Source organism: Falco punctatus, assembly GCF_963210335.1.
Source record: "Falco punctatus genome assembly, chromosome: 13".
NCBI classification, from domain to species: Eukaryota; Metazoa; Chordata; class Aves; order Falconiformes; family Falconidae; genus Falco; species Falco punctatus.
The window spans coordinates 4849550-4865874 of record NC_137593.1 but is presented as its reverse complement, the minus strand read 5'-3'; the positions used below and the strand labels follow the sequence as shown (position 1 = coordinate 4865874).

General features: G+C 38.1%; 1 protein-coding gene across 1 annotated transcript in view; it reads left to right on the top strand.

The window, feature by feature from the left end:
• ZBBX (zinc finger B-box domain containing) overlaps positions 1-16325 on the top strand; it is a 39831-nt gene that overhangs the window by 13700 nt on the left and 9806 nt on the right. Inside the window, exons 3-10 of the mRNA XM_080409483.1 lie at positions 6-2640; positions 3392-3479; positions 4089-4202; positions 5733-5826; positions 7811-7859; positions 8043-8146; positions 15022-15181; positions 16025-16145. Coding sequence (XP_080265609.1) covers positions 3412-3479; positions 4089-4202; positions 5733-5826; positions 7811-7859; positions 8043-8146; positions 15022-15181; positions 16025-16145 — 710 coding nt within the window. The 5' untranslated portion in view covers positions 6-2640; positions 3392-3411. The remainder of the gene's footprint in view (positions 1-5; positions 2641-3391; positions 3480-4088; positions 4203-5732; positions 5827-7810; positions 7860-8042; positions 8147-15021; positions 15182-16024; positions 16146-16325) is intronic.

Here is a 16325-nt window from a genome sequence, read left to right as displayed (position 1 = left end):
CTCAGTGTTTTCCTAGAGCTGTCGTCTGCGCTGACTGAAATCTTTGTGCCTTGCTTAGCAGAGCCTAGAGTTTGATAGAAGCATTAAAGGCAAGTACTGGCTTTGCTCCGTTGATTCACCTGGCCGTATCCCCACCTGCTTCGGTACTTGCTCTGCTTACTTCTGGCCATGCTTCTGCAGGAGTTCGCAGGACAGTTACTGTAGCTATACGATGTGGGTGGTAAGGCGAGTTTCTCCTGCAACTTACTTGAAACTTGATAATGTGACTGGGTTTTTTGGTTGGTTGAGGTTTTTTGTTTATTTGGTTGGTTTGGTTTTTTTAAACTATGCTGCATGGAAAGACAGAGACCATTCTGCTACCATCTTTTGTGTGAAGTTTCTCAGAATGTAGTTGAAACCATAATTTTTGGTTAGACTGAAGATGCACAACTGGCAGAAATAGGTGTTGGCTGGTCAGTGTCATTGGGACGATACATCTTTCCAATGTGTGACAAAATTGCCAAGTATGGGTAAATATCTTAGGGAAAGCATGATTTAGATGTTTTAATCTGGTTTTCATGATATTACTTTATACATGTTGTATGGTATTAAACATAGAAATGGATAATTTGTTTAAAAATAGAAAGTGAATTTTGAAATGGCTGATGTCACAGGTATTGGGGCCTGGAGAATGTGAGTTTCTCTCAAGAGACTGAGATTACATGACCATACCCAGATGCTGGATTTAAACTAGCTGTTAAGTGCAGATTTACAAGGCAATTAGTGTTTTTTGTTTTGTTTTTTTTTTTTTTTTTTTTTTTTCTAATTAGTGAAACATTAAATGTTTGGAAGGACCAGCAGAAGTCTCAGAGTCTTAGTTGACACAATTAACAGCAAATGGGTGGAGAGCAATGATAGACAAATCCTTCGTTACACTAAGAATTCTTCAAAGGAAATTGTTTGGTTTGAGTTACTGGTAAGTGGCTAGGACTCAGTCTAGCATGAAATCCATGTTCATGGTTATGATAATTGGATGTGAGCTATTACATATACGGTAGTATCCCTTGGGTTTTTATGGGTTTATTGATGTGAGAAAGCTGTTGGAATTTAGTCTGCTCTAGTTAAACTCCTATAGTTTGAAATAAACTGCACACATCTTCAGCTGTCTTTAAGTTATAAAGCTATCTTTAAATTGATTAGGAAGAAATTTGAGCTAAGCTGACATATAGGGTATATGGAATTTGTGTTCCTTTATGTATGCAGGCTTTAAAATTGACTTTAATTTCATTTAGCAGAAATAAGAGTGCATTGTTGTTTTTTGTTCAGTTGCACTGCATATCCACTAGCGGCACAGAGGAATCTGCTAGAACGATGAAATTTGAGTAGTAGTGTGTGTAGAAGAGCAGGCAGAAAGGATGTGGATAATTAATGCTTGATTTATTTATGTTGATGAGTTGACTTACTGTTTGCCTCACAGGAAAACTGTCTTGTGTATTACAAAGAGAAAGGAGATTGATTAAACAAAAAGCACACATAAAAAGGGAACTCTTGTCTGTATTCAAATTTTAAGTCCACTTCCAAGTACAGAATTTGTTTCTGCGGAGTTCGGGTTTGCCATGTTAGTCCTTGCCTTTGGTGGACTTCCCTGGCAGTCCTGACAGCCCATCTCATGGGTTCTTAAGGATGTCATACAAGCTAAGGGTACGTAATTTCCCCAAACGAGGCATGTTTAACTTTGAATCTTAATGTTTGTGTTTAATGGCTGCTCTTGTAAAAACCAGGTTTATGCTCAAATAGCTATTACATTAATTGATATATTTGCTCAGAACAGTTGAGCTTTCGATCACCTTCCATCTATCTACTGTCTTATCTATATTCCCTGTTACCTATAACCCAACACTCCACAAACACCCTCCCCGCCCCCCCGCCCTTAGTAGTACTGCATTCCTGAAACTTTGTAGGTGGTTTTAACTCTGATATTATCACAACTTTTAAGTTACCTCTTTAAATATTTGCTTTCTGTGGAATATGTTAAAAACCCGTATAATTTATATGAATTAACTACGTTCCGTCCTTGAGCTCAGTAAGCTGGCTTCTGTCATCTGCCTCCAGTTTTACTATTAAGTAGTCTTTGGGCTACATCAAAACCAGTTTGTTATCTCTGCCTGTCTAGATGTGCTAGTCTTGCTAGCACACATTCACTGATAGAAGAACCTTCTTCTATTCAAAGTTAATAGAATCTTGTTTTATCTTGGAATGTGCTAAAAGAATAATTGTTTCAAAATGCTAAGAAAGAATGGAGTGCTTGGTTTTTCCGGCACAGTAAGAAGCGTGTTTTGTACACACATCTGACGTTTCTGTCAGCACTGAAATGGCATTGCTTTTAGATTCTGGGGCACCAGATGTTTTAACTGTTTCTAATGTGCCGTTGACAGGTGTTTTGCCTTATGGATGGAGATATTTGGACACTTTTTAGCTGTATTAATGGTAATTTTCAGGGTTATGTGCAAACAGGCAGCTGAGCTTTTGCTCTTGAGCTCAGTTATACGTTTGATGTATTTAAAATACTAAGCTTCTCGACGTCGTTTCAGTTAACTCCTGCTTTCAGCTGGAATCTGATAGCCAACAGTGGAAGAACAGTTTCCAAACGTCCTGTCAACTGTAAGTCTCTGGAGTATAATCTTTTCTTTTTTCATTTTCCATATGCATTCCAGCAACACAAGTAAATGTTCAGTTTTGGCACTGTGGTTGAAATTGAGTGTTGGCGTGTTTCTTCCAGCAGCCTGCTTAGTCTGTGCAAGTTACACTGTAGACATTCTAGTGTGGGCAGGATATGGATGTTAAATTTCAGTTTGGACTCCGTGCTGTATCGGTTTGCTTGTTGGAAGAGTATTTCACAACATAGGGGAAAAATTGTCTTTAAGATACCAATGTCTTGAAGTTTTGAGAGTGGGGAATAACTGCTCTGCAAATTCCTGTATTCTTTTGTATCAATCTGTATATGACAAAAGGCATTTATCTTTCCAAATCATTTGAGATGGTTTGACTTCATAGCCATTGATACAATTTTCTCCTTCTCTGTGCTTTTTATAGGTCTGATTCAAGAAAGCTGTGTTTTATTTAATATTAAACTGCTTCCATTGAACTTTAGGGAATTGCCCAAATGAAACAGACAAGTAAATTTTTTTTCCCTGGTATCATAAATGTAATAAAAAGTTTTTCTTTCAGTTAAATTTAATTTAGAATTGCTCTAGGATTTTATTGGCACTTTATAACAAGTTCTGTGCTCCATTTCTCTCCTTCTATACACTAATATTTTTGGATTTGTAACAAGTTTTTACTGTTTTAATTTCAATTGAATTCCCATTTCAACAGGTTGCTAACTGTAGATCATTTAAATTCTCTTTTTTAGAAGAAGTTACACTGTGTATCATGGACATCAATGATTTTGTAGTACTTCCAGGCTCAAAAACTGGAACCTCAGTGAGATTAAAAGCAAAGTAAGTGCATTTTATCTGATTGTGATAGAGATGTTTTTTTCATCTTTTTAAATAAGTTTTAATGCAACATTAAGTAGAAGAGCTTATTTGTGTAAGAGCAAGAAGAATCATGATGTGTTTTTTTTTTTTTCCCTTGTTTTTTCCCTGTGCTTTTATCCTTAAGCCTTTCTTTTCTTAAGCTTTAATCTACTTTCTAAGTTATAGGTCTTATAACTGTCTATATGTTTAACATATATACTTTGTAAACAAGCAATGCTAAAGAATTCACTGGGATAATTTATTTTAATATAATTAAGCAACAAACCTTTGTGAATACAGACACAATTGGATCAGTTTTATATTGGTTAGTCTAAAGCTTATATTGGAGCGGCCCTATCACTGTCAGCATACCCCTCTGTAATAAGGTAGTCTTGAGGCCAAGGAGTTTGGACCTGACCTGCCCTAAATTTTCCAGAATTTTTTTCAGTCTTACTGAGAGGTAGAAGGGTGATGTGCCTTTAATGACAATTTTTGTAGCTTTTTTTTTTCTTGCCACTTTAAACTTCTTCAGATTCCCTGCTGTCTTTCATGTAATTTCTAATTAACATTTTACTACTTTAACTCCTCCAGAACTGTCAGAGAATTGCAGTTGGAGAAAGTGCAGTTAGAAACAGAAAATGAAGAGATGGAGAAGAAACTACGGCAACTACAGTTAAAGATGAGCAGAGAAAAAGAAGAGAGAAGGTAGGTTAAATTTCTGTTTGAAAAAAAGGAATGCAATGAGATGCTCTGTCCACACGTCTCCTCACTCCAGGTAGCGTCTCTTGCAAAGTCTGGAATTCACAAGAGTGTTCAGTCTCCTTTCTTGAATCATTCTTCCCAATTATAAACTTGCTACTCTAAGACTTTCTTATTTTTAAACTCCCATGTGGCATTTAAATTATTTTTTTGTTGTTTTGTTTATTGCTTTTTAAGTAAACTAATAAATCCTTCCTTGCAGAGATATTCCTTCAGCATCAGAGATCCCTTTTCCTCATTTATTTCCTCTTTTCCCATTCCAACTGGATTTCTCATATTAGTTTTAAAGCAGGAGACAGAAAGTAGTTTCTCCTGCACTATTTCAGTCTTATTACTGATGTTTCTAAAGGGGATGCTGTTCTTAATTCTGCTTTGACCCTGTTTTGCATGCATCTGTGTAGCTTCTCAGAAAGATATTTTCTGTATGATGGAAAACATGGCTTGGGAAGTAGGCATAATTTAATGAAACAAGTGCTAGGGTGGAAGTCTAAATCTCTCAGCTCTGTTATTGGCTCACTCTGAATGTTAGCAAATCTCTGCAACATCTGCTTCCATTTCATTTCTGCCTGATACACTTTGTCACTGAAGATACAAGGGCTTTGGGTACTTTGGTGTCTTACTTTTGGTAATGCTAAGGGCCTGCTGTTTGCAGCTTGGTAGACTTTTCCTGGAGCTGTTGAGGCACTGTTTTCCAGATAGTGTCTGGCTCTTGTTCTTGTACTGTTCTCACAGCCTTGTACCTGTAAGCTCTGATAGTGTTGTTAGGGTGAGTTCAAATGACAGGATTCACTGTCATTTGCACCACTGTTGGGAAGACCATCCCTCTTCCCTCCTCTATGTTTTCCTTATGGCTTGTTTTGTAGGCTTTAGTTTGTTTTACTCTGTGTTTGGTTCTCTGTAAAACAAAGTAGATCAATCATTGGAACACTTGCTAAATATTATGAAGTAGTGCATTATGCGGTATGCTAAAGCTGAACATCACTCTTTAATCTCCCTTAGTCTGAAATTCTTCCCCACTATCTTCCATGTTCATAATAGTAGTCAATATCTAAACTGATGCTCATAGAAATGTGTGTCCGTGGCTTATTAAAAGGTGCTGTATTTTAGCTGTGTTGGATGAATACCTTAAAGTAAATTGGGACAATGAAGACTTAGCTAAAGTGTACTATTACTTTTTATTCTTCTAAAACCAACATTAGAGAATTGATGAGATTTTCTTGCATTTAAAAACTTAGGCCAATTTGAGGGTCTGAAAAGTACTTTCTTTTACTTTTGATGTATTTACTACTACTAAAGTACATGTGAAGCAGGTTTCAGTGGAAGGTGTTTGTGTTTTGGGGAACCTATGATTATATAGACAAGTATTTTGTTACTGTGATACTTTGTTATCGTTGGAAAACCTGAAGGAAAGCCTTTGTGCTTCTCTTGCTTACGGAAGACATAATTTGTAAGTTCTTTCTTGCTCTTGGTTCATAGGAAATCAAGTGCTTATCACTGGAAATCCGGACAGGCAGGACCAATGACCATCCAAGCCCGAGTTCTGTCACGAAGCAAAGAAAAAAATAATAAGGTAGTAAACTATCAATGTATTTTCAGGTAAAGCTATTTAAAACAAAGTGAGATTTAGAATTAGATTTATACTATGTAACATGGGAATTTTAAATACTGTAAAAATAAAGGGTTAAGCACCTTCTGAGTAAAATTTCTGATTGTTTATTTTTCCATGCCACACTTATGGTTCCATTGAGCTGGAGGAACATCAGGATCTGTTTGGTGATCTGTTGCTTTTTCGTTGTAATAGATAGCAAATTATCATTTTGTCTACAGATTTAATATTGCAAGTGTCTAATTTATGAGGTTTGTGCAGGCCCACCTCTCCAGCCTGTCAATGCCCCTCTGCAGGGCATCCCTTCCCTCCAGTGCGCTGACCACACCACACAGCTTGGTGTCGGCAGCAAACTGCTGAGGGTATGCTTGATCCCACTGTCCATGTTGCTGACAAATAGGTTGAACAGCACTGGTCCCAGTGCTTCTGCGTGTTTTAAAATGTGGATTAAGTTTGTCAATTGACTTTTGTTCTATGATGTCCTTGCTCAGACCTAAATGGAGGGATGTAGAACTTTCCTGCTAAATCATTGAAAAATTTGTTTTCGTTTTAATCTGTACACAGCGGGGTATTTTCCACTTATTTTCTTTTGAAAATGCCTAGGGCAATTTTGCTCAAACTCTCAAGAAATATTAAGGATAAGGCAGACGTATGGGAATGGTAGAAGTCAGTCAAATTTGTAAGTAGCTGAAGACTGGACCTTGTAGGGAGTGTTATCACTTGCAACTGTAATAACCTAGTCTTAATATTTCATTCTATGGTAAAATAAATTCATCATTTTAATAGCTTAGGCTCTTGTCCTTGAGGCTTTATACATCATGGAAGCAAGCATTAGGTGTATGCATCATCAAATAACATTCACAAGTGCTGTTAAAATACCAATTGCGATAACAGAGCTTATGTTGTTTACTTGTTCCATGAATTAGTATGAAAAGTCTGTAGGGGATCCCCAAATCCAAACTAATTCAGCCTAAGAGATACTTCCTCTTTCCATTAGCAGACACTGATGTGTTTGGAGGGGCATGCAAATTGGACCAGGTGGGACATAAAAAGAGGGCTTTCTTTTATGATTTTTTTTTTGTGTGTGTAAGCCATGCTACATATGCTATGTTGAAATGAGAGCTGTTAATTAAGAGAGACCATTTGAAACTGGCTGAAACAAAGCTTATATAAGTCTGAAGAGAAAAACAGACTGAGAACTTCAGACCAAGCCATCGCAGTTGCTATTTGAAGTCTTTTGAAGCAGCAGCAGTTGGGTATGAAGGTCTTCTCAGCCAACACACTCAATTTCAATAAAATTGCGTACTTGCCTGTGAGTGGAAGAGGGGATCAGAATGAAAAGGTTTTTTTTTCACCCACCTCTTTCTTTTTCCCCTTTTCTGAGACAAGTTAAGTCAGAGCTGTTACTACTTCAGAGACTTCAGATTTCAGCTGTGATGGCTAAGGAAAAGATGCATGGAGCAGAATTTTCAAAAGGGTGAAATTAAAATGCCTGCAGATGTATAGGAGTGGGGCAGAAGTGAGGATGAAGCGTGGACTCCATCTGCAGGGGAAAAACTGAGGAGCAAAAATGTTGACAATTATTAGTTACTGGGGTGGTAGATCATGTAATGAGGAGAAGAAGGAAAACAAGCTAACACCTCCCCTGTGCAGTAGACTTCACTGCTTGACATTTGAGCTTAAGTCACGGTGGTTATGGAAGTCCTGCAGGTCTGTGCTTGTGGCAAACGGCACGTACCTGGCTGGGCAAACAAGGATGATGTCATTTCATGAATGGGGAGGGAAACTGGTCATAGATTTCATGGCTGTCATGAGCAACACATAGAGTTTTCTTTTTAAATACATGCTTAGATGTTTTCCTAGAAATTTTATTATTTGAATTCTGTAAAAGTTACAATTTCATTCATTTTCATTAGCACCTTATATATGTAAATATTCTTCCATATAGGCTTCTTCGGGAAAAATGAAGTTTCAAATACTCAAGGAACAGATTCCAGGTAAAGACAACTTTGTTATTAAATGAAAACTCACAAACTTCTGGCAGAGGTTCTGGTTGCTGGAAGCTGCTATAATGAAGCAATAAAGAAATCAGAGACTGGAGTACTGTGGTTGGGGTTTTTTGGTTGTTGTTTGTATGGGGTTTATTTTGGTTTTTTTTTTCCTTCCCCCCCTAGAGCCAGTGAAAGAACCTTTTAAGCATGAAGTGGTAAACGCTGTAGCTCCTGAAAAACCTGCAGTGAAGGGGATAGCATGTGAACTATGTGAAATTAAGGGCATACAGCTGGTAAGTAAATGGCTTAAAAATTATAACAACAGAACATAATGTGTATGTATAGGAGCTTTATAGATAGGCAGTATCTAGACATACATATGTTATATGGAGCAATAAGTTGTAAAATGAGTTACCTGGGGTGTGCCCAGGTCATAAGCTATGTGTGTTCTGCACAGACAAGGTGACCTGGAACTCACATCCAGGCTCCTTTATGGAAGAGACCTATATACGGAAATACATAGGTGCATGCTGAAAACATAGGTGCAGGTCTAAATATGATGTTACCTTTCCATATGTTAACTTTTCTGTACCGCGCAGTTGTATTATGGTAGTCTGCGGAAGTCGTTGTCCTACCTGACTCCGCACCTTCCATAGAAAGGAATCATTTTGATGGCAGTATTGTTACTTTGAAATTATGAAGTCAAGGAGCTCATTTGAACTTTTAGCTTTAGCTTTTCTGGTGAATTGAAGATTTTTGCAGTTTGTTCTGCTGGGAAAAATAAGACTTCTCTTAGATGGTCAGCTTGAGGTGCTGTAGCACCTTAGAGGTGTGCAGCACCTTAGAGGAAAAAGTTACTTAAATATTTGAGATCAATTTGATCCTACTTTATTTGCATATCTTATCTTTCTGGTTTTGAAATCATAGTCATGTTTTTTCTTGTCTGTTTCCCGAAATATTTTGGTGATACCCACTTTATTTCTAGGATTTCTCTGTATGATAACTACTTAGGGTGCACAAGGTGATGGGAGGTTTTATATGCTGATGTCCCTGAATGGCAAAGAAACAGCTTAAACGATTCTGTTATCAGAACTGCTCCCAGTTCTTTAACAGGGAGTTTCTTTAAGCTGTATTTTTAGTAATTTGCCCAGCGTGTGAATGTGACTGAAGGAGACTGATCTCTTACTTAACTGAAGAACACTACCGCAGGATTGAAAGAAGATGTATGGTTACAGGCAAATAGGGCAAAATTGAGTGGCCCATGAATATTTTGTAATTTTAAATACCTTGATAAGCACCAGGACAGATTTTTAGTTCTGACTTCTCTCTGTCACTTGCAGGCTATGTTAAAGTGGAAATTAGTATTATCAAATAGGAGGTGATTTTATAAGTGATTTTATATATTTAGTAAGTAGATTTTTGCCTTTTACCAAGTATAAACTGGAAACCTCGCCTCCAAAATGTGACGTAGCCTCGTACTATTAGATTTTTGAAGTAACTTGTGCAAATAGAGTAGTTCCATTGTTGAATAAGAAATACCATTTTTATTTTTCCAAAAGTAGCACCTCTCTGGGAAAATTCCTGAACATTCTCGCTGCTTTGTAATACATGCCACAGTGAATTTGTGTTGCTTTTATGGCAAATTAAATCAGTTGGAGCTGCTAACACTCAAAATAAAAGGAACGTGTATTTTATTTGTGTGTGTCTTTTGAATGGTTTTCCTTAAGAAAAAAATACCTGTGGATTTTAAATTTCTGTTTGAATTATCCAACATCAAAGCCACCAGGATGTTTGTTCTGTCAGTTTATTGTGTTGGGGTTTTTTCTTGCCCTGCCCCCCTCAATTTCATTAACACTAAGTTACAAATTAATGCCCTGTGTGCAGCAAAGGCGAACATCCTCAGCAGTGCAAACTGTGCCGTTTGATTTGTATTTCATGTTATTTTATTTTTCTTTCCCCCTGCGAGTTTTTAACGTGCGAATCCCACCTGTACGGTCAATCCCGGCTTTTAGATGAGCCGGTCGCTTGTTCTGCCGAAGCCGCAGTGACGAAGACGTTAAGAACTCTGTGCAGCCGGCTGAGCAGCGCCCCCCGGGGCAGTCGTGTCCCCCCCACCCCAAACCCCTGCACCCCTCCCGGGGCAGCCCCCCCCCCCGCCCCGGGGGGCTACCTGTGAGGGAGGGGCGGGCCGGCTGCCCCGGCCGGGGGGGCGCCGCTGCTGCAGTGCCCGCACTCCCCGCCAGGCGGCGCTGTGCCCCCGCAGGCCGCGCTGCGCCCCCGCCGACTGCTGCCGCCTCTCGGCGCGCATGTCTCACTGCTGCGCTCTCTTTGCTGCCCGGCTTCTGCGCGGGGCTGCGCGCCAGGCATCGCTGCTGCGGTGCTGCATCGGACTACGGCTGACTTTTGCCTTAATGCCCCTCCCCCCCCCCCAGCCCCCCCGCGCTTTCGGTGCGGCTGTGCTCCCGAGTGCTTCACCACTGGTCCCGGCTCACCAACAGCGCTTGTAAGATTAGGGCAACCGCTGGATAAGGACGCGTTGTTTTGGCACTGCTCATGTTTCAAAGGGATTGCTTTTAGGCTCTCCCGTGTGTCTTTCTTATTCAATGGAAAGTTGTTCAGTTAAAAGAATTTTGGTAGAAGCAAATAGCGTAGCTGGTTTGTTGCAATACTTAAGGGGGGCAGGGAATAATCACGCTGTCTTTCCTTGCACCTTGATGGATTTTATAGTTATGCATGCCTCGGGAAAACTGAGTTCCATTGAACCAACGGTAGTGTTATGTGATTGGAAATAGGTGGCGAATTGCTGGCTCAGGAGGTTTTTACACAGGCTCTTTGAGATACTGTTACTGGTCTATTTGAAACTTTTCCAAATTGTTGGATGTCAGGCAGTTTAGAAAAAAAATAGGTTGTAAGTACTAAAAATGGTCAAAGGTCTTTGTTCATTAGTCAAAGACTATTATATACCCGTGTGAGTATATTTAACAATCTGTTGCGTGTATTTTAAATATAGTTATAAAGAACCTTGAAACTCTGAATTCCTACTTATAATTGTGTCAGATGCCACTTCTGGCATTCCTGATTCTTTCATACTTGGATTCCAGTCCCAAAGGAGTGAAGTGTGATGAAAGTAAAATGTTATACAGTACAGTGGAGACTTAAGTTGTGTGTAATTTTAATATTCAGCACCGTAATACTCAGCTTCTAACATGCGGCTTTGTTGCATATGGAACAATAAAAAAAATATACTTTTATAATTACAGTAGTAAAGTTTCCTCCTAGAATTATTGTATAACACTTAATTGTAACAAACTTAAATTTCTTATGCATAATATTTGATTGCATTTCATAAATGGGTTGTAACAACTCCTTTATGGACCAAATCGTACATTATATTTGATTTTATCTTTTGGACAAACCCACTGTTTTCGTTCTCTTACTGTTGTTCTAAATTTGATTTTGATGAACGGTACTATTTACTTATTTAATACCTTTTTGAATTTGTATTATTATGCTTGTTTTCATTTTCTTTCATTCCTGTGTTAATGATGACTGTTTTGTAGCTGTATTTAATGAATCCAAGAGACGCCATGTCAGGAATAGTTTATGAAAAAATGTTTGGATTCTTATTTCAGTGTTATGATTACAAAGAATTAAAGTTACTTTATGGTGAGAATGCAAGCTAACATAAACATAGAAAATGTAGATAGGGTCTTGACTGAGTGTAAGTTGATTTAACTATTTTGGTTCTACCAAAATTTTCATGATTTCATGAAGGCAGGTTTTACTTTTCGAGGATGTCGGTGGATATGCCATTCTGTTATCCTGCTAAAATTTATTTGATGATCTCATTCTTTCTTCCCAGAAATACAATCCTTTTATTAATGCAGTAAATTGTTAAAGCTGTTGGTCTGATAAATACATCCTTGCCAAAATGATCCTTGCTTACAGTATGTTAGTAGAAAGATTACAACATCTGATGGAAAAACTTCAGGTGAGAATTTAAGGTAGTTACAGAAGGAAATGCCATCCTGTGAGTAACAAAAAGCCAGCAATAAATAAACTTTTTGTGATGATGTGCTATCCTGAGTTCTGCAGTGGGTATAAAAGTTTTTGCATGAGCTGTTTTGCACGGATATAAAAATTTTTCACCACATGCATCTAAATGCAGACTGTGTAGGATATATTTTTTTAAGAGTGTAGCAGATCTTTTAAACGCAGAACTGAAAACTGGGTGATGGCAGTAGTAAGATAACCATGATAAGTCTTGACATCTGTAATGTGTCAGCTTTTAGACCTTTTTTTTTTTTTTTTTTAAAGCGATAAGCCACTTATCTCTTTTTTGGTGGTAAACAAACTAGGTTGAGATGTTGTAAGTTTATTTGTGGGGATTAAAGATTATACAGCATTTCAGTGGAAGAGTACAAGGATTTAAACAGAGAATCATGGAGTGCTGTGATCATTCTGTCTGCGTCAGGAGAATTCCACCTTAGTTGTCATGATTCTCTTTGTCCCTCCCCCTTCCTGCCTTTTCATCTTCCCTCTTTACTCCAGTCCTACCCTGAAACTAATTAGAAACTGCCTCTATTAATAAAGGGAGCTAACGAAAGGGTGCAGGGAGTAGAGGGATGCAAAAGATGTCTTTTGCATTTGGAATAGAAAACAGTAGCTGTAATTCCACGTTTTCAAAGGGGGAAGGATATTACAGACCAAGTGAGGTTATGTAATTCTCAAAATAGTTTTAGCTGTCTGAGTGAGGAGGAAAGGCCATTTTTAGAGAAAATATGCACCAGAAAATTTCCAGGCAATCACACTAGTTGTGAGAATCCAGAGAGGTGCTTTCCAGCTTTCTTGATGGGTCATGTTGCTTTTGCCTTGGACTCTTTCCTACCCCCTTCCTGCCTGCTGCTTTGTGAGTAGATGTTTTTGATGCCTAACCAGTTTAGGTTGGTTAGACACTGAAGTAGGGAAAAAATTGTGTCTAAATTCAGATGCTGGGAGGGTTAATACGAGGCTGGAACAAATAAGCTTTGCAAGTATTCTCTAAAATCAGTTTTGCAGTTCTTGCTTAAGTATTTTGACGTGACTGAGCAAAATCTCAATGAGGATGTTCATGTTGTTTATACAAATAACACAGCAGGGTGAGCCTTTCAAATATTGATCTGCTACTATATACCGTGTGCCAGGGTACAAAAAAGAGCTATACATAACGCAGCTATGCATGCTGAAAGAGAGCAGATGTATCAAGCTGCATCAATTAAATTACCTCCTTCAAAGGAATGTGACTTATGCTGTAAGCTTAAGATTATTTTTTCATGTGGTGCAAAAGAAAACCCAATCTTTAGCTATGTACTTTTGAATGTATGTGCTGTAGGAAACAGAATGAGCCAAGGAGAAGGGCAGTTACAGAGAGAAATTCCCCTCTTTAAGTGTATGCTTCTGTGATCTCCACGTGTGTTAGCAGCATGCTGGTGATGTTGGGGGGGGAAACAGAATTGCTGTCAATTGTGGATGACTGTGGCCTATTAAGATTGAGGAAAAAGGCAAAGCACACATGTTCATGTGGTAAACTTTGAACCTTATGCATCCTGCATTGCAATGTAAGAATTGGCAGAAGGCTGCCGAAGGGAAACAGTAACCACTGTTTGCAGCAGGCAGTTGCCCTGTGTACTGGCAAGTCACAAGTACCACTTAATGTGCAACCAGCAACTGCAAAGTCTCTGTGTTGATTAGAGTGTAGAGTAGGTGGAAAGGAGGAGATGTGAGTACGTTCTACTTTTGCAATGGCTGCTTGACATGTTTGACTTTGATTACACTTTCTGCCTGTACCTTTTCTGCTCTTGTACTTTCATGGTAAGAATGTGTCTTACTTGAGGATTTTATAGAAAAGGATCTTTCCTTCTGTGCATAGGGAGGGGGGCATAGGGGAAGGATGAATATAAAACATTTATTATTTTTGCTTGAGAATCAATCAAGAGTTGGTAATCAAAATCTTCATATTACATTTCTGCAGCAATTTTCTCTGTTCTAATAAAGTTTGCGAAGCAGTAAAGTCCCAGTGTGAGTGAAACTTACCCTCCTTCTGTAGCTATTTTCAGTCAAATTCTTCTAGTTCATTGTAATTTGGACTTTCCTGGGCTATTTTTTTTGTGTGAATTGGTATTTCAATTAGTCCCCTAAATGAACATTTTCCTGTTGTTGACTACCTCTTCAGTAGACAGAAGCACATCTGTAGAGCTTCAGTAAGCAGAACTTCATTAATAAAGTACATAGCTCATAAATTTAAATGATACGTGCTGCATGAAATGCCTCACTTAGGCTGTCCTGTGTGGTACCTAATGGAATATTCAGATTGTTGAATTTTTTTTCACACACTTGCACACTATTGATTATTGAAATTATTATGTGTTTATGTCACCATTACTCTTCAATATGTGGTTACCTACCTGCTTTAAATATGCTGTTTGATGGAAAGTTTGAGTAGGTTTACAATAAATTAATGGTTTCATAATGTTTCAATAACAGACAGAAGCCAGTGTACACGCTGGAAAATTGGCAGTTGTTGATGACTTCATCAAGGAAGTAAATCTGAATGAATTGAAAATTAATCATGAGCAGAAGAAAATAGATAGAAAGCATCAGGTCATATTAGACAAGCTTTCATCTCTGCTGGTGTCAGTAGGTAGTGCTGAGGTACTGTACAGTGCAGGAAAAAGTATTCCTTTTATTGTTTAGGACATCTTAGGTAAAGTGGCCTTAAGTTTTTCTGAGTGCGCCAAGGAAGGGATCAGGCTATCAGACTTGCACAGCCCACTGACCCCTGTTCATGTCTGATATAATAGCCATCCGATCACATAGGATGTGGACTGTCCATGGCTACTGCTTTCTGACTACTACAAGCATTTAAGTTAAATGGGGTTTTTTGTATGCTTATACGAACATTTTTGTGTACCTTATTTGATTTTTGATAGAGCATTGTAATTCAGCAGTGAGCAAGACCACATAAAAACTGAGTGATCTCAATGAACAGGGTAGCTAGCAAGACTAAGCCTAGAAAATAGGGAGCTGCATTTCCATAGCTGATACTGAAAATTTTGTTGCTGTTGTCTGTAGCTGGGGAGAGGATTATTATCATATGTGCTGTATTAATTATGTTGTGGAACTGGTTTAGGAACTTTCCTCGGAATCAAACTGTACAGACCTTGAAATTCAGGACAAAGGATTATTACTAAATGGAACGTTTAATGAGGAGGAATCTGCAAGGTCTTTTCAGGAAGCTTTGCTTCAGTGGAGGGAAGGAGAACAACTGTGTGCCAGTGAGGTCCTATCAGGTACGATTTTTTCTGTTTTAATGGCATTTTAAAAACATTAGAAAACATTTTGGTGAGTTAGCAGATTTTTGATTGTGAAGGTAGATGTTCTGTTAGAATAGCAAATGTTTCTTTGTACGTTTTCTCTCTGTGTTCCTTTATAAATTAACAACCTCTGAAGTTTTTTTTAATAATGTGCAGATTAGTATTTATCCCAATTCTTATGAAGAACTGTGGCATTGGCCAGATTGTTTAGCTTGTGTCCCTGTACCTTTTTATGGCATTGTTTCTCACATGAGACTTTAATATGAACTGGAATCCTCAAGCATGAAGTTGCAGCTTTCAACAGAGACAAGGAATGTGCATGGCTCAGGATTTCCTATGTTGTAGCAAACTGCACTTTCTGCTTGCCTTCCACAGGCTCTCACTTCTTTGTCCCAGTGAAAAGATGCAATCAGTTGAAGTATTAGTCCATGAATGGTGTTCAGTTGTTGTGTATTTTTGTATTAAAAATATTATGCTGACTTTTAAATTTTTATTATTTTTTCCTTCTTTCCTCTGATATGGTGGGATTTTTATCTCTGGAGTCATGGATTGCTCTCCCCTGCCCGCTCCCCCTGCCTCCGATGTGGTAATTTTCCTTCATGTAGGAGGCTGTAATACGTGAGTTTTTACTGGCTATCCCCACTACTGACTGTGTTGTGTAAATATAATACCACTGGCCATGTAAATTTGGAATTATGCAAAGACTTAACCAGGCATAGACCACTAGTGTGACGTTCATTCAAAATGCTAAACAGCAAGTTTATAAACCTGAATAGCTGCATACATTTTTTTTTTATTTTTTTTTAATAATTCTAATAGAATCTGTGGGAATTTGTGATGTACAGGCCAATCTTACTGTTATGAAGGAACCTATTCAAATTGAATTCAAGAAGGATGGCCTGAGCTACATGGAGAAACTCTTGCTTAAGAAATACAGAAGGTATTGTTGAAGTTGCTGTTACTAATGAAAGAAATACTTAATAGCATTAACAAAAATTCCATTGAAACTTAAAATATTAGGTATGTTATCAAAAGTTAAGGTGACTGTGTACAGGGTGCTTTATTTTCATAAAATAACCATTATAACCAGACTTGATGACTTAATATTTCAAATAACTGA